This window comes from Callospermophilus lateralis, chromosome 9 (genome assembly GCF_048772815.1).
Source record: "Callospermophilus lateralis isolate mCalLat2 chromosome 9, mCalLat2.hap1, whole genome shotgun sequence".
Taxonomy (NCBI): Eukaryota; Metazoa; Chordata; class Mammalia; order Rodentia; family Sciuridae; genus Callospermophilus; species Callospermophilus lateralis.
In genome coordinates this window covers 7,321,209-7,345,019 of record NC_135313.1, presented here as the reverse complement: position 1 = coordinate 7,345,019, position 23,811 = coordinate 7,321,209, and the positions used below count along the sequence as shown (strand labels likewise).

The 23,811-nt window shown below is 43.3% G+C and overlaps 1 protein-coding gene across 5 annotated transcripts in view; it reads left to right on the top strand.

The window, feature by feature from the left end:
- The window catches only part of Dis3l2 (DIS3 like 3'-5' exoribonuclease 2), a 343,677-nt gene that overhangs the window by 199,016 nt on the left and 120,850 nt on the right, over positions 1-23,811 (top strand). For all 5 annotated transcript variants that reach the window (XM_076866045.2, XM_076866042.2, XM_076866043.2 and 2 more), the window contains one exon: positions 15,218-15,297. In XM_076866045.2, coding sequence (XP_076722160.2) covers positions 15,218-15,297 — 80 coding nt within the window. The remainder of the gene's footprint in view (positions 1-15,217; positions 15,298-23,811) is intronic.

Genomic DNA, 23,811 nt, shown 5'->3' with positions numbered 1-23,811 from the left:
CTAAAAAGATGTTTAAGCCATATGAAGAGTAAATATTTCACACTATTTTCTGCCCCTGAATTCTACTCTCTCTTCCCACTTTGTTGGTCCCCTTTTTACATACCCCTGGATATCAGTATGTTTATAATCCAAAGGTCTTTGGTTCTAAGCCCAGAAAAGTCTGTAGAGCAGTGTTCCCAGGTCATGGTTTGAAGTCCTAAGGAATCATCTATGTGAGCTCTATTCTCACAGATATGGTGATGCTTCTGGCAAATGGACCTTTTGTAACTACCAGCCTTTACTTCAGAGATTGGAGTTCAAAAAGCTCAAGTTTTTAAAATAGACTTAATTTGGTAAATTTATTTTCTCTTACTATTTGCTAGAAATTGAAATAGCTATTGTAATAATTGAAAACAATATAATTGAGGGAAACAGTTCTTTCAAAGAGAATCAACTTCAGAAGAAAATATGGTAAGTCTACACAGGAAACAATTCAGGATATTTTGGCAGAACTGGTTTATTGAAGGCTCGTGTTACTGGGGTGAAGAAAAATGGAGAAGCTGCATGAAGCAGATCACAGAGGATGCTGAATGCCCATCTGAGGACTGCAGTCTAGAGATAGCTAGATGCCAGGGAGGGTTTTTGAGGCTGGGAGTAGAATTTAATGCTATGTGTTAGGAGCTTATTTCATCCCAATAGCCAAATGGTAAAGGATGAGAAAGTCGGGGAAGAAAGATGGGAGACTGGAGTCAGAGGTAGTGAGCTGCTTTTGTAGGCATGGAAAAGAGTGGGATGATGAAGTCAGGGCTGGTCCCTGGCCTGGTAAGGACTGGGCAGTAGCAGTTGGGCTGAAGTAAAGAGAGTGGCAAAGATCTGGCAGGTGGTGCAGGCTGTGAGGGTCACTCGGGCTCCTCTCCTGAGGTTGGGTGCACGTGGGAGTGGAGTAGGCACTCTTTAATGTGAAAGTTGACCAGGAAGCCATTGTCAGCCTGCCTTTTTTTAAAACTATAGAACCAACTTCGATCAATGCAACAGAATTTTAGCCCAAGATGAATATTTAAAGGCTTACAACATTAGGCTTGGCTATTCCCATTAGTGAGAAGAAAGAATTCATACTTATTTTTCTGTTGAAAGTTATAAAGTACTATACACTGTGGCCAAAATAATAATAAGAGTCCCTGGTCATCTGAAAACATAACTGAAATTTATCTGGTTATTGAAAGAAATGTATATTCCTGGTGGTGTTCTTTGTCTTCCTTCTGCCTCTTTCAGCAGAGCAAATTTCCTTCAAGGGCTGTATGTGTCTCTTACAAAAGTCTCTTTGCTCACTGAGGCTGGTAAATGGTCTCAGTGTCTTCCAAAACTGTGCCAGGTCTGTTAAGGCCCCTTCATGACGCTTTACACGTCACCTTTCCATATCATCCACTTAATAAAAACATTCATCTTGAGAATACATTTTCTAGCCAGTTCCTCTGCCTCCCAGTGGGAGGGGAATATTTTAAGGCTGCCCAGTGACCAAAGGATAAAAAGACTTGACAGGAAAGCCAGGAATTCTTGAAGAGCAAGGCCTTTGAAAGATTCATTGTTGTGGAATGTCCCTTTGAAAGAGACCACTTTATCTTGCTCCTGAACATCTATGGGACAGACATAGCATTTTCTGAAAAGAAATTTCTGGGTAATGTGGAGAAACAAACAGTATGTAGGTAATCTTGTATGGGTAGTGTGTAATTTGAAGAATGATTGTTCCATTTTTATGGTTGCCATAACAATCATACAGTTGTGCAAAAAATGTGTATAGCTTTTATAGAAGGGAGCTGGCACCATTGTGATGATTCTTCTCATATCAGAACAACTGTTTTCAGCCCTGAAAAAGAGAGGTGGCTTAACCCTTCCCCAGTTAGCTCAGTGTGCTCCCTGGGAGCTGTTGAAGTCATTTACCACTTGTATTTGCATTTTAGCCTGATAAATGGAGAATTAAGGATGATGATCCTTTCAACAGCAGGTTCTAAATTCCTGGCTTGGGAATTCAAAGGATGAGAAAAATATATATATTGTTCCTCAAATAGAAATCTAGGAGAGATGTCTAGACATAGTTAATTCCTTGACTTTGTAACTATTCCTAATTCTGTCCACTTGAATTTAAAGCCATTAAATTTTTGCCTTTACCCCATTGTGTTTAGTCTCAGGAAAGGTCCTATTAAGATTTGGTTACACTTTCTGTTTTATTTTTTACACATTAACTATATCGCTTCTGGAAATTGTAAAGCAAATTTTACATTGTAGTGTTTTCACCTGCCTGGCGTGTGTGAAGGCCCGCCCCCAACCCAAGATACCCCCCTCCCAAGGGCAAGCATATCCTCCTGTATTCTTTCTTTGGTTACTTTTTTCCCTATTTTTGTATACCACTTCTGAAAGGAAGTGCTTGGGACTTGACTCTCTTGGACGTACCAAGGAGTATTCAGTTTGAAGAAACTTGCTGTCAGAGCTCTGGGTGTGGAGTTTCAGGTGGTGGGTAGCAAGCTGTCAGATTTGGCTGGGCTGCCTAACATGAAGTCACTGTCAACCCAGCCAAACAGAAAGGAAATGTTTCTTAAAGAGCACTTGAATATATTACTTCAGCCAGAATGCTTTTAAGTTATTTAAATCTTAGTCTAGAAATATTGCAGCTTATGTTGAAACACTTCCCCCTTTGGAGAATTCTTGTCCAGTTGTAGGGGCAGAAAATGGAGGCGATCTCTTTACTGTTCATCATAAAGGGTCAAGGATGACACCCTTGTGACAAAACCAAATTAATAAGAGAAAAGATGACAGAAATTGTTTGTCTTTAGTTAGACAGGAAACAGAGTCTTCAGACTGATGACTCAAAATATCAGGGCACACTGACTATTCATCTGTGTGTTTGGACAGCTTTTATGATTGGTCAGAAAGAACTAATAGACTGGGAGGGACCCCCCAAGAACTGTCTGTTCAGATTCTTCTCTGTTCAACATTCCTTCTTTCCCAGGTATGGGGCAGGTATCCTGTCTGGAATTGAGGGTCTTAAAGATCTAGAAAAACAAGGTAGGTCCGAAAATTTCTTTATGGCTAATTTTTACACAGAAAAGTAGGGGAGCATTAGAGTAGTATTTTTAGGTTTTATGGCTGGTTTGGGGGGCAGGGGGAAAGCAGTTCTGATTTCTGTGTCCTGCCTTGGGGGAGGGTAAGGGATCAGAGACAGGAAGGAAGGAAAAGAGGAGAGAGAAACTCAGATTCTAACACCTTTACTATGGGGGATTGTCTTCTGAGTGCAGACAGAATCATACTCTGCAGCTTTGTGACTTTGGGTAAGTTACTTAGATTCTTATAAGCCTTCGTTTCCCCATCCACAAAATGTGAATAAAAATAACAATCACCATCATTTAATCCTTTTCTCTCACGGGGCATTTCTAGGAAATTGAGGGGAAAAGTATTTTTGATGAGAGCACATGTTGAAGGCTTTTAATGTGTTTTCACTCTGCAGATTTTATTTCTTGTGAGGAGCTTTTTAGCATTCTAGATTTGGGGGCTCAGATATTTGATCCTTTCTAGAACTTGTAACCACTTCATTTTGTTGGATTATAAGAAAACTCTACTATCAGAGTAAAAGAAGAAAGAAAGAGCTTCAGAGAGCTTCAGATAGATGTTCTGGACCTGGTAGAACTTGTTGCCCCATTGCTCCCTTAGGTGTGGAAAGCCAGAAGTGCAGGAGTCCAGAGCCAAGCCATCTGCTTCTGTGTGAACGCTCTTGGTTGCGTAGTTCAGTGCCTTCAGGTAAACTACCTTGGCAGATCATGGGCCTTTGCCCTGGCTCCTCTTGTGCCATGCCCTTCCTTGCCAGGTAGCCCGGGCTCACTCCTTTGCCTCTGTCCAACCGTCTTCCCATAGCTTCTTACCGCAGGCCACCTGACTGTGCTGCTCACACCATCAGGCAAGCAGCACTTCCCATCCTCCTCCTCCTCTGTTCTACTGGTTTTTTTTCCCCCCAACACTTAATTTCATTGCTTAGTATTTTCTGTCTCTTCCCCACTACAATATAAGTAGAAAATCTTTTTTCTGTTATTAAATGTGTTCCAAGCACCCAGAGCAGCAGGTGCCCAGTAAGTATTTGTTGGAGAAAGGAATTCTGGTCTTCTTTTTCTTGACCTCTCACCTTCTCCATGTTGATGTTCCACTGTTTCCTGCAACTTAGGTTTATTTTGGCATAAAATTTTGAGTGAGAATTTATGCAAAGGGGTGTAATTACACAGTTATAATACTTTAGAAGAGAAAGACCTGGGCGTATTTCTTGGGAAAAGTCATGTTTGTAGGGCTGCATGGTATAAAAGGGAGTTAGCTGATTCTTTGTGGCTAAAGGTCCTGAATCATAAAGTTACCAGAGTCACATTTCACTTCAGCCTATGAAAACTCTGATAGAGCTCTCTAAAATCAAATGCATGCCTAATGGGGCGATGAGCCCTTCCTCCCACACTCCAGCCCCAGTGCTTGAGATGTGGCTGGTCTATATCATTGGTTTTGGTTTGAAGGCCTAGGGAGAGAATTTGGACTGTAGCGACCTTCCAACTCTGACAATTCTGATTGTGGCCTCTGAACTGATATGGAGTGATTTTCAGGATTTATTGTTAAGTGAAAAAACAAGGTGAGAAGAGAATTTATAACATTTGAATATTTGTGAAGGAAAAAAGAAAAATAGGAGAGTGTATTGCGTGTGTGTGTGTATAACAAAACAAAAAAAAACTAGAAAGGGTAAACCAGAAAATGATGAAATGGTTGTATACAGGGGATGAGGAGGAACAGGATGGAACGACAGAGATGGAATGGAACTAAGAGTGCACTTTAACTTTTGAATAATTTAAAGTTTAAAATATTCAACAATAAAATTAAATGTAAAAAGTAACAAAGTTTTTAAAATTTAAGTAAAATAAAATCAAGTTGTCAAATATGTAACATCAGCACATAAATAATTAAATTCAAGTTACTTTTGAGCCCTCAGTGCCTATGGAGTATTTTTTTTAAAATTTTTGTTAGTTGTTGTCAGACCTTTATTTTATTTATTTATATGCAGTGCTGAAAATTAAACCCAGTGCCTCACACATGCCAGGCAAGTTCACTGCCATTGAGCCCCAGCCCCAGCCCCTTATGGAGTATTCTCTAAGGATAAAACTGCAGAGAAAAAAATCATAGGCTTCCCAGGGTCATTTCTCCTGTTGGCGATTTTTGGTGTTGTAATTCTGATACAAATTTTGAGTATTGAGGCCGTAGGGAGCTGGAGTTGTCACTGAGAAAAGGAAGACACAGTGTGGAATTGGGGAGAGGATGAGAAGGAACCATGCGGTCTCTGTTTTCTCTTAGAGATGGTCTTACCAGAGATAGGATCTTTAGGTGCAGAATGGTAGGAAGGAACAGAGCCCGGCATGGAGGGCACGTCCTGTGAACACTCAGGTGAGCTTCCCACTGAGGGAGATGGCCCTGACAAGGCAGCCAGCTTCCTGTCAAATGCTAGAGTGAGCAGGGTCTGGTATGTTCTTAAGGAATTTCTTCCACATGAAAGATATGGACCAATAGTTACTTAGTTTATTCTTGGAGACATTATGTCACTGATATATTGGTTTTTATGGTGATCTGGTCCTTGCGATAAGATTGCTGAAAAATGTGGGAGAGAAAGAATAAAGAAAAGGGGAAAAAAGTGTGCCAATTTTAAGGAATGACAGGTTAGGGGTTTAAACCTCTGGTGCCTTCCCATTCTTTCTGTATGTCATTTCTGTATGTCCCATGATGGTCCCTAACTATCTCAGTGCCTGTGTGAACTCATGATTTTTTAACAGTATGTTAGATTGAGTAAGTATCCATTTTGGGGATAAGATAGTCAAATAGCAACAATTTCATGATTAAACCCAATACTTCTAATTCTCCTTGCTGTGTCCTAAAAGCAAGGGACCCTGGGAGTAGGGAACAAGCCTATCTTGCACCCTATGTTGATCTCTAAGTGACATTCCCAACCAGAAGGAATCTGAGCTCTTTAGTGAGGTGGGTGATAGCAGGGCTGGGGCAGGATGTGCCAGGTGAACCTGGGCCATTTCACTGTGGTGAAGGCTTTTAAGTGCTCAGAGATGATCCCCACACCACAGGAATACAGGTCACTTGAAGGGGCCCCCAGCAGCCTAATTTCAGATAATTTACATATCAAAAAGAATAATGGTGGTATTGGATAATAACACATTGAATTTAAAAAAGAAAGAAAAAAAGAATCAGTGACTCTGTAATGATCCCAAAGGGGTGGGGGGGATATTGGTGGCAGTACAGGAAAAGCTCTTAAAAAAAAAAAAAAAAAAAGGTACTAGGTATTGAATCCAAGGAGGTTCTACCACTGAACTATATTACATATTATTTATTTTTTATTTTGAAACAGGGTCTCATTTAATTCCTGAGGTTGTCCTTGAACTTGTGATCTTCCTGCCCCACCCTCCTAAGTAGCTGGGATTACAGGTGTGCATCACCATATCTGACTAAAAGCTCCTTTTAACAGAAGAGAGCCAGCAAATAAATGCAGAAGGTATTATAGGATTAGAAAATTATCATTTTACAATGTACAAAGTTATGCTTGATCAGACAAAAATCATCAATGGATGCCAAAACTAGTGGCTGAAAATTTTTTCTGTCAACGGGATATTCACATGATCTCCAAATCTCTTTCCATAGATGACTTATTATTTACAGAGGGTAACAGGGATCTCAGATAGGCTGAGTAGGCTATCAGTTCCTTGACCTACTCATCTCGTCAGGCAACCTGACAGTGTACCTTCTGAAGAGATGCAGCGTGTCTCACCAAAGAAGTGTTCAAGCCAAGTGTTCAGCTAACTCTAGTCAAGCCTTTTAATCAAGCCTCCTGATTATAGGAAATACTGAGGAGATTAATTTTACCATGTTTGGTTTATTTCTGTCCCCTCTTCTCTTCCTTCTTCCATGAAGAACACCAATAAATCAGAATATAAGACATTCTTCAGTACATATGGTCACTTTCCAAAAAAGCAATATTAAAAGATAGGTGGGCATTAAACAGACTCAAGAGATGCAACCACCAGAATACAACATGTGACCCGATTAGAACCTGGATCAGGATGAAGACAAAATGTAAAACGTTGAGACTTTTGGGAGATAAATGAAGACACTGGCATGTAGTCTCTAATTTGGGTGACAAGGGCTGGGTAGCCATTTGGCTGGGTGGCAGCTCTGTGGTGCTGTAGGAGAAGCCTCGTTGCTGTGAACGTGCAGCAGTTTAGGGCTAGGGGCAATGGGGCTGTGTGATCTCCTCCACATCAGGAGCTCAAGATGTGAAAAGAAAGAACAGAGCCTTACGAATGAAGGCGGTGACAGGGCAGAGGGAAAGTAAAAGCAACTAGTGACAGAACGTTGGCCTCTTTTTTAAAAGAGTCTGGAGCAAGAGCGTATCGACGTTCATTTTACTATTCCTTCAACTTCCCTGAAAGTTGAAGTTTTCAAAATGGAATTTGAGGGGAAGAAAATTATTTTGCGTGTATTCTCTGGCTTAAATCATGGCGTTTCTGGCCCATCCTGGCTTCCATAGTACCAGGCCAGCCTCGTCCTGTGGCCTGTGCTCGCAGAGCACCGGGAGGCTCACTGAGTGCCTGTGTAAACAGTGGAACAGAGGAGACTGTTGCCATGGGCTCTGGAGTCTCGTACTCCTAGTCCTTTAGGAAGTAGAAGAACCTGATAAACACTTTCACTTGGTCTAGAATTTTGTAAAGATTGAGGTGGCCCACAGCTAAAAGTTTCTGGTCAGGAGAGAAGGACCTGCCCAGAGCACTGGTCATTTCTTTCTGCCCACTGTGTGGCCTCATGCATGTCTCTTCATCACTGAGTAGAGGATGGGAGCACAGGCTGAGGGCACATGGACCAAGGTTGCTTTCTGCTCTTAATGGGCTTTAGTCTTTTTCTGTTCTAAAAAAAAATGATTTGTATCAGACACCTTAGTATTCATTCTGTTAGCAGAGCTGAGGGAGAAAGAGTATTAAAATATCAGCAACTGCCTTCGAGAAAAATAAAAGATTCTGACTGCTGAACCAGGAGGGATAGGCTGGGTTTAAATGATAATCCCATCTGATTGAACCGGAAGCTAAGATGAATTCAGCATCATACTTTACTAGAAGGTCTAGCACAGCTGACTGGGCTTTTGGGGACACATTACTATGGATGAGTGCTCTAGCTCTTTGACTGTTTTTCCTGCTATGATTAACATAACATTTACTGGTTTCTATATAAACTGTGATACTATCTAATTGAAGAAAGAGTTGAAATAAAAATTTTACTCTTTATCCTCTTAAGGTTATTTTCTAGATTTTTTCCATTCCTTTTCACCCATTTACCACCATTGACCCAGATCCTTCCCACTAGAATTGCTTGCTAGCAAGGAGACAAACCCAGAGTCACGAACAGAGGAGGGCCTCTATAAATTTCGTTAATCTGGAAGTGGTCCCTGAACCGCAGTTTGTAAAACACTGTTTTATGAGAAAAGAAGATGGGATGAAGACAGAAAAGGACACCCTTGGAAACAATAACACTGTGGTGTGACCACAGGATCCAATGCCAGGAAGTCATGAGTTCTAATCCTAAATGTATTTCCCGAGGCACAGTGGCAAAATTGAATGGAAAAGTTCTCAAGAGAGCCCCTTGGCATTTGTCCATTCATCTGTCCATCTGTGTTTAGTACTTGTACACCTTTGGTGTGCTAGAAGATATACAAAGATGAGCCAGACCTGACATTTGGCTCTCAACCTGTCACAGCAATAAGCAGCCACCAGCATACCAAGGATAGTAGCTGGTACCATCAGAGGGTCAGGTCACAGGCATGGGCATGGCAAGTGGGAAGAGGTGGCTTCCACTCCGTGGAGACACAAGAGTTCCATGGAGAAAAGATGGCGACCAGTCCTTTGAAAGCTAGGTAGCTCTTTTACCTTGGAGGCTGGTGGCAAAGTGTTCCAGTACAGGAACTGCACAAATGACATTTCAAACACCAGAGAATATAGAGAAAAGTTTGGCACGCAGTGTACACATACTAACTAGAAAAGCACATGGAGGGTTTTGAATCTTGAGCCAAATTTTACTTTGTTCAGTGAGGAGTTGGTGAGGAGTTTTGACCATATACATGCTGTAAGATGATTAATCTAGGGCTGGGAATGCAGCTCAGTGGTACAGTGCTTGCTTCGGATGTGTGTGACCCTGGGTTTAATCTGCAGCAATGCAAAAGAAGAGGAAGAAAACAAGATTAATCTGGAAATAACCATGACCTTGGGGAGAACAGTAATTACGGTGTAGAAGGGGTCTTAGCCAAAACCCATAGAGGTAAATAGTGATGAGGTGGTGGGTCAATGTTGTCTACACCATCAGCGCTTCCAGCTGAAAGGGGCAGGGATATTGGTATCTTGAAGAGGCAGAAGGTGTGGGTTTCAAGGAGGGGTATGAGTGACAGAGAAGCAGGAATTTTTCCTGTGCTTTTATACTTTTCTTAGGCTCTTGACCAAGTCTTAAGGGATTATAGAAGGCTTTTAGAGGGGCTGGAGATGTGGCTCAAGCGGTAGCGCGCTCACCTGGCATGCGTGCGGCCCGGGTTCGATCCTCAGCACCACATACAAACAAAGATGTTGTGTCCGCCAAATATTAAAAAATAAATAAATAAAGTCAATTGTTAAATTTTTTTATGTGTTTGTTTCTCGCACCAATGGCTCTTGAATAAAACAAACCATCTTAGAAGTTTACTGTGACTTTAAGAGGTTCTACTAAGCCCCTTGGTCAGGTGCCTTCAGAAGTTTTGGTTACATAACAGTTGCTCTGAATTGGAATTCTGCAGCCTCATGAACTGGAGCCTCATTCTCTCCCTCCCCCTCCCGGCACTTAATTTTCTGTGGGTCAGAGTTAGCTTCTCTCTAACCATTGTTGCAGAACTCTTTAAATATTTGGTCTCACAGGTTCTAAATGCTGGCAGGCCAAGCTGCTCCCTGCAGGTTGTGAGCCATCCAGAAAAGGAGCCAGTAAAATCCCAAGCATGTTAACAGGAGTATAACAGCTGGATGGCGCACTGCCCCGTCCCCCCAACCCCGCCCCATGGGGCTGGGCTCTCAAGTGCTGAGGCCAGCAACTCTTAGCCGCCACAGCCCACAACCAGAAGGAGCCCTCATGCACCACATCTTGGCTTATTCGTAATCATGGCGATGACAACGGATTAAATCACTGGCTCTTAGCGCTAAAGACTGGGGTTTGTCAGGGTCACTCACTGTCCGTTGCTTCTCCCAGTTTTACACAGTGTGAACACCAGTTTGGAATCCACTGCTGCAATACAGTTCCTTGTTAGGAGCCTCTTAGTTTACTTCTGTCTGGAAGCTGGTTCTCTTAGTAGTTTACGCATGTGTCTCTTTCTTCCAACATCCCCTCAATACATGATTTTGAAATGCTGTACATATGTATTTGTTTATATGCTGCTTCCCCCCCACAAAAAAGGCTTCAGGCCATTTGCAAATATTACATATCATGCAGTGGTTTTCTTAAAATTAGGAAATGGGGCAAAAGACATCTTTGAGTAGGATCATTAGGTAAAAGTTGGTTCATAAAGTTCAACCTACAAGTGATATCTTCTTGAGGCAAGTTATGAGTGTCTTTCTGAGTTTCCCAGTGGCCAGAGCAAAAAGAAACTTAAGGACAAAATTCATACATCTGTAAGATGTAGGCCGTCCACTTAGGAGAAGAGTTTCCTTGCATTGTGCCAGCTTGCCCCGTAGTGCTCATGGAAAAACACCAGGTGATCAGATGTTCCTTGCTTTCATGAGCTTTCCTGCAGTTGGTGGAATAACCACTTAGTTGGCGTCCTTTGGTGTCCCTTGGGGTAGACATGGTGGAAAAGCCAGTGTATAGGGTGTCCCAGTGCAGACCATCACTTCTCTAGGGGTGAACATTGCTTCATTCAGGGAGATGCTGTGCTGCAGAAAAGTGCCGGGGGGGGGGGGGGGGCAAAATGGGTCTGGCAAGAACTACTGACATCAGCATTTTAAAGGCTCTGTGAAGTCTTGTAATTAGAAATAGGCCTAGCATGTTCCAAACTGCTTGAATGACAGGACCATTTTTAATAAATTAAAAGATTTATCTGGCCATTTGGAAACCTTGATCTAAAACAGGACCCAGCAAACTTTATATTAAGGGCCACATATTATTATTTTTTTTTTGTAGGGGGTGCTGGGTATTTAATCCAGGGTCTTGAGTATGTTAGACACTTTCTGTACTTGGAAGCTACATCCCCAGACTCCTACACGGTAAATGTTTTAGGCATTTTATCTCCATCAACTCTGCTATTATATCAAAAAAGCATGGCTGTGTTCTAATCAACCTTTATTTATGGATACTGAATTTTGATTTCTTATAGTTTTCATGTGTCACAAAATAGTATTTTGATTTTTTTTCAACCACATAAAAATGCAAAAGCTGAACTTAGCTCAAAAGCCTTTGAAAAACAGAGCCAGATATGATGGTGCATGCCTGTAATCCTACCTATTCAGGGATGAAACTCAGTGGTGTCAGAGTATTCGCCTAATATGCCCTGGATTCAATCCCCAGTACCACATTCCCCACCCTCCAAAAAAATAAAGCAAGAAGAAGAAGACGATGATGACAGGTTAAATCTGGTCTACGAACTGTGGTGTGCCACTCCACGATCAAGCGTAGTGTCTGGATGGCACATCTGTGTAGCAAGCAAGTTTTCCTGAGTACTGTTCGTTAAAGTCAGGGGTTTTTTTTTGTGTGTGTGTAATTTTTATTAGTTATTGATGGACCTTTATTTATTTATTTATTTATATGTGGTGCTGAGAATCAAACCCAGTGCCTCACACATGCTAGGCAAGCACTCTACCACTGAGCCATAACCCCAGCCCCTCAAGGTCAGTTTTAATTTTGACTTTTATCTTTCTAGTTTAAAAGCAGATAAAATAATAAACAAAAGTCGTAGAGAATTGCTAGTCAGATATTTTCTTCAGAAAACAGTTGGGGTAGAGGTTCCTCTCAAGGAGGACATTTACCAACTAACAGTGGAAGACTTAACACTTGTCAGATATGGCTGAGTAAGTTTTAGAAGGGAAATGGCTTTGTGGGCATTATCATCCATTCACTGTATCCATAGAAATGAAGGTCTCAAAATGCCTGAAGACAGTTAATTTTAAGAAAATAGAACTTCCTAGTTAACTCTCCAAGTAAACTAGTTAACTGTGGCTCCCACCCCCTGGCCAGGATAACTGTTCTTTTTTATTTTGACGTAGAGGGATCCTTTCAACTTCTTATGATGTCATTATGATGAAAGAAGAAGGCCCCAAACAGTCTTACTACCTGCCTGACATTTCACTCTTGGTTACATAAGTATTTTTATGGAGTACTCAGTGTTTACAAACACTGGCTAGGTTTTATGGGGGATACAAAAAGGAGCAAGGAGCAGACAGTTCCTTCTTACCCTGTAGCCACATGTAAGGCCCCCAGCAGACCCGAGCCAGGTTGCATGCTGTGGGGTGGGGATTCATGGCACCTCCCTGCTCTTCCTGTTGCCAGCCATCCACTCATTCATTCAGCAGTCACCTCTGAGTCACAGCCTCCATTCAAGGCACTGGGGTCTTAGCCCTGGGGAGTGTGCTTTCCAGGGGACCCTGAGTTTCTCTCTTCCTCTAGCACCCTTGTTTACAATTCCTTTTATGTGCTGGAACAGAAATTATTTCTAGTTAATCCTGAAGGCTCAGCCTTGTGTTCCCCACACTGTGTGTTACTGTCCTTGAAATATTTAGTCTGCATGTGGTCCCCCGATGACCCCCGCTTCCTGGGACTACTCTCTACATGCTTTTGTTTCCTTCTAAGTGGCACCCATTTTTTTCTGCCTCTTCTCAGTATATCAGTGAATACATAATTGTACCAGATCTATAATTTTAAAGCTATTGACTTTCTTAAGGATAAAGGGTCTTAAAAAGATGTTTTAAAAGTGCCAAATGCCTTAATAAGCAATATTATGTTTCTGATGCACAGGTGTTTTTTTTGTTTTGTTTTTTTTGATTAGGGAAGATTATCTACAGTGTTAATTTTCTCCAAAAGGAAAACTTAATTGCAGTAATTTTTTAAATATAAAAAAGCATAAAGGGAAAAATTAATCCATAGTTCTAGCAACCATTGATTAATGCTATGAACATTTTAACACATATATTTTTACTTTCCTCAGTTCAAAACTCACATTTTAAAATTAGCAATTAGTATACTTGACCTTTATTTGGCTTTTAAGTTTTAAGATGATAGATCTTATAAAAAAACAAATGCTGAATGTTTTCTCTGATATAAGGAGGCTGATTCATAGTGGGGTAGGGAGGGGGAACATGGGAGGAATAGACGAACTCTAGATAGGGGAGAGGGATGGGGGGGAAAGGGAGGGGCCAGGGAGTCAGCAAGGTGGTGGAATGTGGTGGACATCATTATCCCAAGTACACATATGAAGACACAAATTGGTGTAAACATAGTTTATATACAACCAGAGATATGAAAAATTTTGCTGTATATGTGTAATAAGAATTGTAATGCATTTTGCTGTCATTTTTAAAAGAAATCAATTAAAAATTTAAAAAAAAAAAAAGATGATAGATCTTAGACACCACAAGCAAGATCAGCAAAGTTCTACCCCCTGCACAGGCACCCCTTTGGCAGGCCCTGGCAGCCACTGACCTGCTCTCTTGTCACTATAATTTTTCAAGTTCCATTCAAGCTGTGGCATGTGTGAGTAGTTTTCTTCATTTTTGTTGCTAGGTTCTCTTCCTTGTGGAAGTTTGGTTATATATATTACAGTTTGGTTATATATTTGCCATTTACGATTCCATCCTTTTTAACTTCAACATTTCTTTTTCCTGTACTTAATTAAAATCAGTGTCTATATTTAATGTGGTGGGGTTTTTATTTCCCCAGAAAGCTATCACTGAATTGTTGGTGTGTTTTATAATTAATGCTGTCTTAGACTTGAGGGTTTGTGGTGGTGAGAGGAGCAGTGTAAGCATCAAGTGGGCCGTGAGGGAGATGAGGAGTAAGGGTGGTGGATTTTTTTAAAGGCCCTGAGAGCTTAGCAGGCTGCACTGGAGCAGCTTAGCAGCCTTGGAGAGCTTTGGGGAAGTTTTGAACAGAGAATCAACTCCAGGAGAAAATTTATCTAGCTGGTCAATATCAGCAGGGCCAGTGAATCAGGAGATAGGGCTTTCAGTGACAGTCAAGATGAAAGGGAAGAGCTTGGGATGAGGCCATAGAAGCAGAGGGTGCTGCAGTGCAATGCAGGGGCAGTAGGGGGTTACTGCAGAACACCCCAATTTCCAGGCAGAACTTGGGCAGAGAACTGGGGACATCTGCTGCCAGCATCTTTAGGTATTTGCAGGCTGGGAATTGATGGTTTGGGTGGGGTGCATTGTGTGAGAAACTGTGAAACAGTATAAGAATGTCCTGGCACCGCACACATTAGGCATGAGATGTGTGTAAGGTAGTGTGAGGATAAATGGACACAGGCTGTGTTTGAGGATGAGCTTGGGTAAAGTACTTGACTGTTCATGAACACATCCTCTGATTTTGGCTATTTCCAAGTAATATTGTGTTATAGTTAACTAAATTAAATGCCCAAAGCATTTTACAGAATCTATTCTTGGGTCCTTCTCACCCATCACCCCCACCCGTGTCACAAGTCAGGTAACTTACTCTTTGGCACACCCATTTGGTCAAGATAGGAAAATGAGAGTAAACCATGTCAAACAGATTATTGAAGAACAGGTTCCCATCAGCCCTGATGAAGGGAAGGCCAAATAAGAGTTGACCATCAGAGAGTAACTTAGCAAAGGACCTGCCCTTTTGCCAAGGACCCTTCTTGGAAAGCACCTTTCACGGAAGCAGACTCCCTTCACCTGCGCACATGTATTCTCACCCAGGGTAGAGGAGAATTCAGTGCCAGTTCCCAAACAGAAGGGGAAGGTGCTCACCCATTTCTCTCTCCTCAGTTTCACATTTTAGTCTCAGATTTCTCCCTTCTCAGAGAGAGATGATAGAAACTCCTCTTCACTCTACATAACAGAGCATCTGTGCAAAACAAACTGTTCTTAATTCTGTACTATAGTAAGAAGAGTTTCTATTATTTGTGCCATTACTAATTATATCTTAAAATTTTTCCTAGAAAAGACTGCATCTTCACCATTGACCCATCAACTGCCCGAGACCTCGATGATGCCCTCTCCTGTAGGCCACTGGCTGATGGTAGGATGGAAGTTTCTATAACATTCTGGGTAGCAGGCAGTCTGCATACCTGTGGGCATTGCCTAGCTATGTGCTCTCCAGGCAGCAGAACATGCAAGGTCTGGGTTATTTTCTTCCTGAACTTGCCCTGGGCCTCTGAGCCTACACAGCTGTGTGACCTTAAGATTGTATTCCTATGGTGACTTTGGTGAGGGTGAGAGTGAGAAATGGCTTCTCACCAGGGCTTCTTGGGCCTTAGAAGAGGCAACAGTGAGTGCCTTGGCCCTTCAGGAAGTTGCAGTCTGGGTGTAAGGAGTTCCATAAAGAAAGCCCCTGCAGCTCTGTTCAGAGAGACTGAGGGCCCTGTAGTGCACAGGGAGTTTGAAGGGCTTCTCTCCTAAGACACTGCACTGTGGTTAGCAGGAGTATCTTCCCGAGTAATGCCTGTCCAGGCCTGAGCTGCTTACTCTCGCTAGGTCTTCCCTGCTTCTGCTGTCCAGCTGATTGCAATAGGCAAACAGTTAGGGGTTCTTCAAACATTCTTTTGGAATGTTGTTAAATAAGAAGAAGCAGGATTGAGGACAGTAGTCTTTGTAAATGATAACAGAGGAAGCAGGGCACCTGACTCTCAGAGGGAGAGAGTGCAGGCTGATGGGGGTAAGCCCCCTCAATTCCCTTCCTCATGCCCCTAGATGTGCTGCTGACAGTCTCTAACTGTTTCCTGCTTCTCTAGAATGGGTCTGGCTGACAACTGTGGCTTTGGTCACTCTGAGAGATGGCCTGGGCCCTAATGTAGCCTTTGATGGCTTGCCCATGGTGGCTATCCAGCCCTCCTGTCTTCAGTCTGCCACAGAGCATTGAACACTATAGAGTGCTCACATCTTGTCCGACACGAATCTCCATTGGGTCTGTGTGAGACCCTTCGCTGCTATAAAAGGCAATGAAGCTCAGTAGTGGAAGGTTGAGAGTCAGAAAACACCACTGCCTAAAACGTGTTTATCTTCTTGTAGTCAGAATCCCCCTTGAAATTGTGGCTCAATGTTTTCAATTAAAGAAAATTGAAAGGAAGATAAAGCTTAAAAATTCCCATGTAAATTTTAGAGAAATTACATATGTTTGCAATCCAAAATCAGAGCAGCATATTCACAAAGGCAAATGGAGACTTGATTTCTTATATTCTGAGCAATCTCTTTTGCATGCAAAGGCTTGGGCAGGCCCACTTTTTATAGACTCCACTTCCCGGAGCCTCACTGTAAAAAACGCCCCAGGCAGAAGGCTACCCTTCCCTCCTGGGTCACAGCTCTGCTTTGGTAATAGTCTGATACTTGAAAACAGTTGATTCGTTTATTCTGTCCAGTTTTATAATTGTTAATGGCAGAAGTTTAATACCTGTTTTCCCATCTCTGCTGTCCTGGAACCCTTGACCTTGCAGGGGATACCAGGGAGCTGACTTATACCCTGCCCCACCCACTCTGCACACCACAGCTTCATGTAGAGGGATCAGTGTGGCAGCAGAATCTTTGTGGAGGAAAGTGCAAAAGATAGGGCAGGAATGGGCTGGGATTGTAGCCATATTGGAAGAGCTCTACCTAGCACATGTGATGTCCTGGGTTTGATCCTCAGCACCATATAAAAATAAGTAAATAATTGTTTCCAAAAAGCAATAAATAATGACAGGAAAGGTAAATTGGGGGCACATTTGCAAACCAAAGAATGTTCTTTCTTTATCAGACAGTGGAAAGCCACATAGATGTTGTTTAGCAAGAGTTCAATAAAAACGAGGAAAATAATTTAGCAGTGCAAAATGAAAGAAAAGGGAGGGAGGAAGAGTCAGCGAAGCAAATCAGTAAGCAAATCACATTGCCATCCTCCAGAGGAGGAAGACCTGGCTGGAGATGCACTCACAATCCTCAGGAGGTAGGTGGACAGATGTGAGGAGAGATAATGACAGACGCCCATGGGCCTGGATTTTGGAGCTGAGGAAAGGAGCCAAGGTGGCATCAAGGTCTCAGCCAATGTGACAGGAGTTGGAGCCCACGAGTGGAAATTGGCCTGTGAGGAGCACACCAGGTGTGGGAGGGTATTTTGTTCGGCGGTGTCTGTCTGAGGACACATATTTGTGCGTGTTGCTGCTGCGTGTTCTTTCTAGGGTCGGCAGGCTAAGCAGATGCAGGCAGCCCTGAGGAAGAGTAAGCAAACAGTAATTTTATTAGGATGATGGGATCCTAAGTGATTTTTCTCTACTTTCCAAATTTTTGTAATGTGGTAATAATAGCTTTATAATGAAAAAATTTTGTAATTAAAAAAAATATGAGGTGCCAGAAATCACAGGCTGCCCAGTAGCCCACTGCACTAGGTGATCAGACACCTTCCATCTGCTCAGCGTCCCTCATTCCAGAGGGGCAGTTGACATCTGTTTGTTTGGCAAGGCCACTGTAAAGGACATGGGAAAGGAGCCAGGGAAGACTCGGGAAAGGCCTCAGGTGGCCAGTCAAGCGTTTTTATGGTCACACTTATACAGTTGGCCTTTGTGACAGCAGTTTCTGCCAGGGCCATTTATCCAGGGAGATGAAAAGTGAAAAGTCAATTCCAGTTTGGATTGGGGTAAGGTTGGCTAAGTTTGGTTTCCGTTAGTTACCAGTTTATGTCAATTCTTGCTTAGAGGAAAGTGTTCAGTGTTTGAAAAAGAAAGTAATGTTTTCTGGGCATACTTATATCATCTATAGCCGTGCTTATTTAAAGAAATACCATATAAAAGCTCTACTTTTCTTTGGTCCTGTTGAAGTCATCAAAGTGATTGTGTTGTGAAAAATGAAATGCACAGACATGCAGAGTATACCTAGTCTTCATTCTCCTTTTCCATGGAGTTCAGATGTATTCCCAGGACTTTAGCATTATCTCTTATCAAGTGCAAGATGTGGATGATCAACTCCAAAAAATGCAATGGCCTACTTGTTCTCCAGTAATCACCAGTACATAGCAATTAGCTTGAAGGCCAAGGAGCGGGTGCTACCAATGCTTTGAAAGGAATTCTGCCAGTCCCTGACCTGTGATTCTTGCCCCCTTTTCAGCCTATAAATACCCTTGAGGGGAATAAATACTACCATGAGCATTATCCAGCAATGTGGAATATTTCATTTTTGCTCAAAGAAAATATTTAGTAATAAGAGTTGTGTTATAATGATAACCTAGAATCTAAGACAGTAAATCCCACAGTTCAGTGTTTTATGATTATTTTAACAGATCACTTGCAACACACCTCACGATTGACCTCACCCCTCAAGTGTGGGAATGCCACAGTTGTCAGATCACTCTCTGTTTTTTGAATTATCTCCATAGCATTTACTTATTGAATATTCAGATTGCATTTGAACTTTCTACCTTAAAGGCAAACCATTCTGCCTTGAGGTTTCTTAGGAATCCTTTCCCTGTGATGATCTGAAATACTGCTGTCTTCCTCTTATTTTTCACCCATTAGTCCCAAGTGTGGTCATCAGGCAGTCCCTATAGAACAAATCTAGTATCTCATACAAAAACCCTTCAGATACTAGAAAACTGGTATCTTACATCTTGTGAACTATAGCTTCTCAGCTAAATATCCTAAATATTCTTCCATGTCTTGTAGCTCCTGAAGTGTGAGTCCATTCCCCATGTCATGGATTCACTCCTGCCTTTATGAAGTCTGAAGCACATCGAGGCCTACAGGCTCTAGCCTAAACAGTTCCTCCTTGTTGGTCAGAATCGAGGCTAGGGTAATAGCTACTGTTTTAGTCAGCTCTTTCACTCCTCTGACCAAAATACCTGACAAGAATGATTTTAGAGGAGAAAAAGTTTATTTGCGGCTCAGAGTTTCAGAGGTCTTAGTCCTTAGACAGCTAACTCCATTGCTCTAGATCTAAGATACAGCAGAACATCATGGTGAAAGAGTGTGGTGGAGGAAAGTGGCTCAGAACATGGGCATCAGGAAGCAGAGAGTTCTGCTCTCCAGGGTAAAAATATATAACTCCCCGGCAGGCCTTCAGTTAATTCATTCCACTGGATTAATGACCTGATGAGGTCAAGGCTCTCATAACCCAGTCATTTCCCCTCTAAACTTTCTTGCATTGTCTCACATTTGGGGAACACCTCATATCTAAACCATAACAGCTACCCATTCTGTTCAGTTAACAAGTATTTTTGCTTTGCTGTAGTCTCATAGAGGAAGTTGTCAGCTACACAAGTCAAGACCTTCATTCAGCTTTTGGTTGGTTCAGCCCCCCAACGATCCTACAGGAAATTGAAGTCCACTTCTCCAGCATCTTGCTTCTCTGATGTTTTGTTCTCTAGTGTGTGCTGTGCCACTGAACACAGAAGGGTAATCCTGGCTAGGCCTCAGGTATGAGTGAGTGAGTGGCAAGGGTGAGTAGCTGCTAATGGGTTGGGTTTCTGTTTGAGGTGATGAAAATGTTCTGGGATTAGATAGTTGCATGTTTTATGAGTATGCTAAAAACTACTGAGTAAATGAATGATGAATGAATGAGAAGAAAATGAATAATCTGAATCCACTCATCCTTAAGGCTTGGAGTTTACAGCTAACCCACTGTTTGTCAGGGTCTTGATAGCATGCCTGTCTGGGTACCTACAGCCACATCCCTCTTGCCTGCCTCTCTTCTGACTGCTTTCCTCTCTGGACCATGAAATCCCACTCCAGGGTGCACAGTCCTCTGTCCACCTGTCTTTGCACACTTCCCATTCCCACAGAGCGCAGTCATCTGAATCAAGAAAAGAAGGCGCATCCTCTCATCTGCATAGGAGATAATGCCTGGCGCTCACCCCAAGGACAGCCGCAGCTATGCCACCCACCCAGTGCCAGCGCCATTCCCTTGGCTCTGATTCCTCCTCTCACTGTGCAAATGGAAAGGCCCTTCCTTCTCCTGAACCTTCCCCAGCCCTGCCACAGCTCAGGGACCTGCTGCATCCTCTCCCCCGACCTTGAAGGAGCAGTGTGTACCCTGCTGGTGTTTCTCCTACAGTCTGCTTATTACTTACTCCCTACGCAGCAGAGCTTTGGGATCTAGAAAGACCAGTGAGCCAGGTTATCCCTGACCTCAGGGCCCCTAATTGGTGTAGCACTCTGCTCTTTTGTCTCCTTCTCCTTGAAATTCCCTCTTCCTCCAGCCCAGAGGACCTTCCCTGCCCCTGGTTCTGCACCTTAGGCTGTTCCTCCCCAGGCATCTGCTGTCCCCTTCTCCACTGTCCACCCCTTCCCTGTAGTCTTTCATTTCCTGCTCTGCAGCCTTTGTACTTGCCTTTCCTTTGGCCTGGGGGGCAGCTGTGGCTGAGCCGCATTAGGATCTGATTGATCACTTTCTCAGGAAGGTGTTCTCAGCCTTTCCCTATGGAGTCCTACCTCCTAGCCACCCTCCCTGCATGTTTGCTGGTCATTTACTCCCTTGCTCTTAATTCACTCCTTTTGTTCCTTATCTGTCATCCCACCATTCCTGTGCCACTCAGGATGAGTTCTCTGAGAGTCTGTGCTGGGGTTTGCAGCACCCAAGAGTGCAGGGACTTCTTGGGCAGAGGGCAGTGCTGCGAAGTCCCTGGGATGACAAAAGTGTGGTGTTTTGGAGGGAAACACACACACACACAAAAGCGGTTTGACTGGGTGGTAGTTCATGAGGTGGTAGATCACGAGGTTCAGCTGGATAGTAGTGGTTGGTAAAGCAGAGATGAGGCCACCAGCTCCTTTGCAGGTGCAGCTGGAGGGCTAGGGTTGATGGCTGGGGAGGCATTTGAGCTGGAGCCCAGCAGCATCCATTTATTCATGAAATATGCACTGAGAGCCAGCCAGACACCATGCTTTGTGCTGGATGTACAGTGGCTAGAGAAACTGGACAGGCTTCCTATCCTCCCCAGTTTACTATTAGTTAACACTAACCATGTGAATGTCAGTATGATCTATTATTTAGATGTGGGGTTGAGATAGGGGCTGGATAGTGATATCTATGTAGACTTGAAGAATAAATCAGAGTAGGCCAAAGCTTGGGGAAAAGGACATTTCTGGTGAAGAGAAGAAGGTAAATAAGAGCCCTGAGCTAGAAAGGGACTTTGGCACTGGAACAAATAAAAAAGAAAGTGTAGCCAAAATATGGGGGTGAAGAAGGATCCTGTGGCAAGTCAGGAAAAAGTGCACGTGCTCAGGAGGAGTGGAAGTTTGAGAGTGAGCCAGGGCTTTAAGCAGGAGAGAGTCCCAGTCTCCTTCACAGTTTGGAAAGATCACTCTGGCAGCAGGGGACCTGGGTGAGAACAGTGGGGCTCAATGACCCAGGTGGGAGGCAGGAAGAGAGTGGCCGTAGGACATGGCATCTTGCTGCAGAGATTGCAGTGTCTTGCCACATGCTAAGCGAAGGCAGTCCTTATGAAATAGATGGATCATTTCCTGCTCCACGCTGTCCAAGATTGCCTGTCCTTCTGAGGACTAAACTGCTGCTCTCTCAGACTCTCCCACTGCATACCCCACTGTTGCTTTCTGGCCTACTCCAGCCATTGCTCACCTGTTGCCCACAGGCACACCAAGCCACACCTGCCTCACAGCTTTAGCACTTTTGTTCCCTCGCTCCTGTCCCCTTCCTTCCAGATCCCTCACTGCTCAGATGTCATTCGGGGAGGCCCTTCCTGACCACCCAGTCACTGGCCCGTAGTGGTCTCTGCCCCCTCCCTCTTGGTTTTAGGTGCTTCTTGAGGATCTGTCCGACTGGCTGGTGAGCTTTATAGAACAGGGACATCATTTTGTTCACTGCTGAACCCTGGGTGCCTAGAGCACAGTGTGTCCCACATTTGGCATCTATGAAATGTTTATTCAATGAATGAGTAAAAGAAGCAGATTAATAACATTTTGGCTATTGGAAATATGACTCCAGAATGACGTTTGGTTTCTGGCTTGTGTACTGGATGGAAAATAATGCCACTGTCTGTGGTGGGAAAGATAGTAACTCAGGTAAGGACATGTTGACACTGCAGTGCCTGAGTGCCATCCAGGTAGAACTAGCTAGGCAACAAGTAAAAGGTCAGGGCTGGAGATTTGGGAGTCATCAGTGCAGGCACCTGGGACACAGTCTAGGGAAAAGTCACAGGCGTGAGGAAGACCAGCCTGAAGATCTGGAAGAGCTACCCCACAACAAGGATGAGTAGCCCAGTGCAGCAACTGAAAGACAGGTTGGGGGAGATTGGGCCTCAAGCAGAGGATAAGCAAGACAGTCAGGTGGAGCAGGCTAGCACAGTGAACCATAAGAACGGCCATAGGGAACATCAATCAAAGAGAAATGGGAAGAGTTCTTGGCTTTGGCAACCGGGGTATCATGGAAGCCCTTGGTGAAACTGGTGTCAGTGACTTAGAAGAGGTCCAGCAGACTGCAGTTGGTGGAGGAGGGGGTGGAAAGTCTGGAAATGGAAACCATGAATGCAGATGACTTATTCTGAGAGGCTGGGCTATGAAAATAGGAGAGCACAAGGGCAGGGTCAAAGATGGCTGTTTTCTTTGTGTTTATGATGGAAGAAATTGGAGATGATAGAGAAAAATAGGTTAAAAATATAGGAAGGAGAGCTTGCTTTGCAAGCTAATTGGTCTTGAAGAGATGGAGTGATGAACCCAGAGTCTAATTAGAAAGTAAGGCTAAGAACACCTGTTCTTTTGGGACAGAGGCAGGACCCAAGGAATGGGCAACCATTGCTGAGTGCTTATGCTTGACAGTGTCCCCTTGCTCTGTGAACAGGAACCAAAACTCTGTTACGGGGGCTGGGGGAATAGTGGCAAGGATAGAGAGCAACCGGGGACTTGCCAGCCCTAGCCTGGGCACATACTGTTCAGATGTGCCTAGGTTCTGCCCTGTGAAGCCCAGATGGTAATAAGATCTTCTCAGCCTCCTAGATGTGGAGCACAGACTGCAGGGGTCCAGCTATGGGTTGCTAGAGGGAGTCCAGGGAGGCCAACTGAACAGGGTCCCCTCTCAGCCTATTTCTTCTCCATACCTACACCTAGTCAACCAAAGTTTCTTTAAAAAAGACAAAGGAAAGAAAGAGTAACCCATAGTCACATTTGATTCCTTTTCCTCTAAGGTCTTTTTGTGTGTGTGTGTGTGTGTGTGTGTGTGTGTGTGTGTGGCCTTTTCAATAATTTCCTTATTTCTCTCACTGTTCTTCAGTTATCTTTCCTACATTGTGCACACAAGGATCAGCAGTTCCTTTTCTGCTTGAAATCTGCTTGTACTACATATCAGGTCTTTTTTTTTTTATTTTATTTATTTTTTAGCAAAGCTTTGATGCCAAAGCCCTTTGAGTCTAGTCCTGAGCTTTCTCTCTAATTCCCAGTACCACTTTTATATCCACCCACACAGACACCTACACTGGTGTCTATCCACGGCACTCGGTCTTGCTCCAGGCTTCTGCTTGCTCCTTTCTGTCCCTTTACTATGCCTTGCCTCCTTGCCTATATCGTCACCTATTGAAATCTACTCAAGAGCAAGACCAACCTCTGTAGAGCTTTCCTTTTCTCCTGGC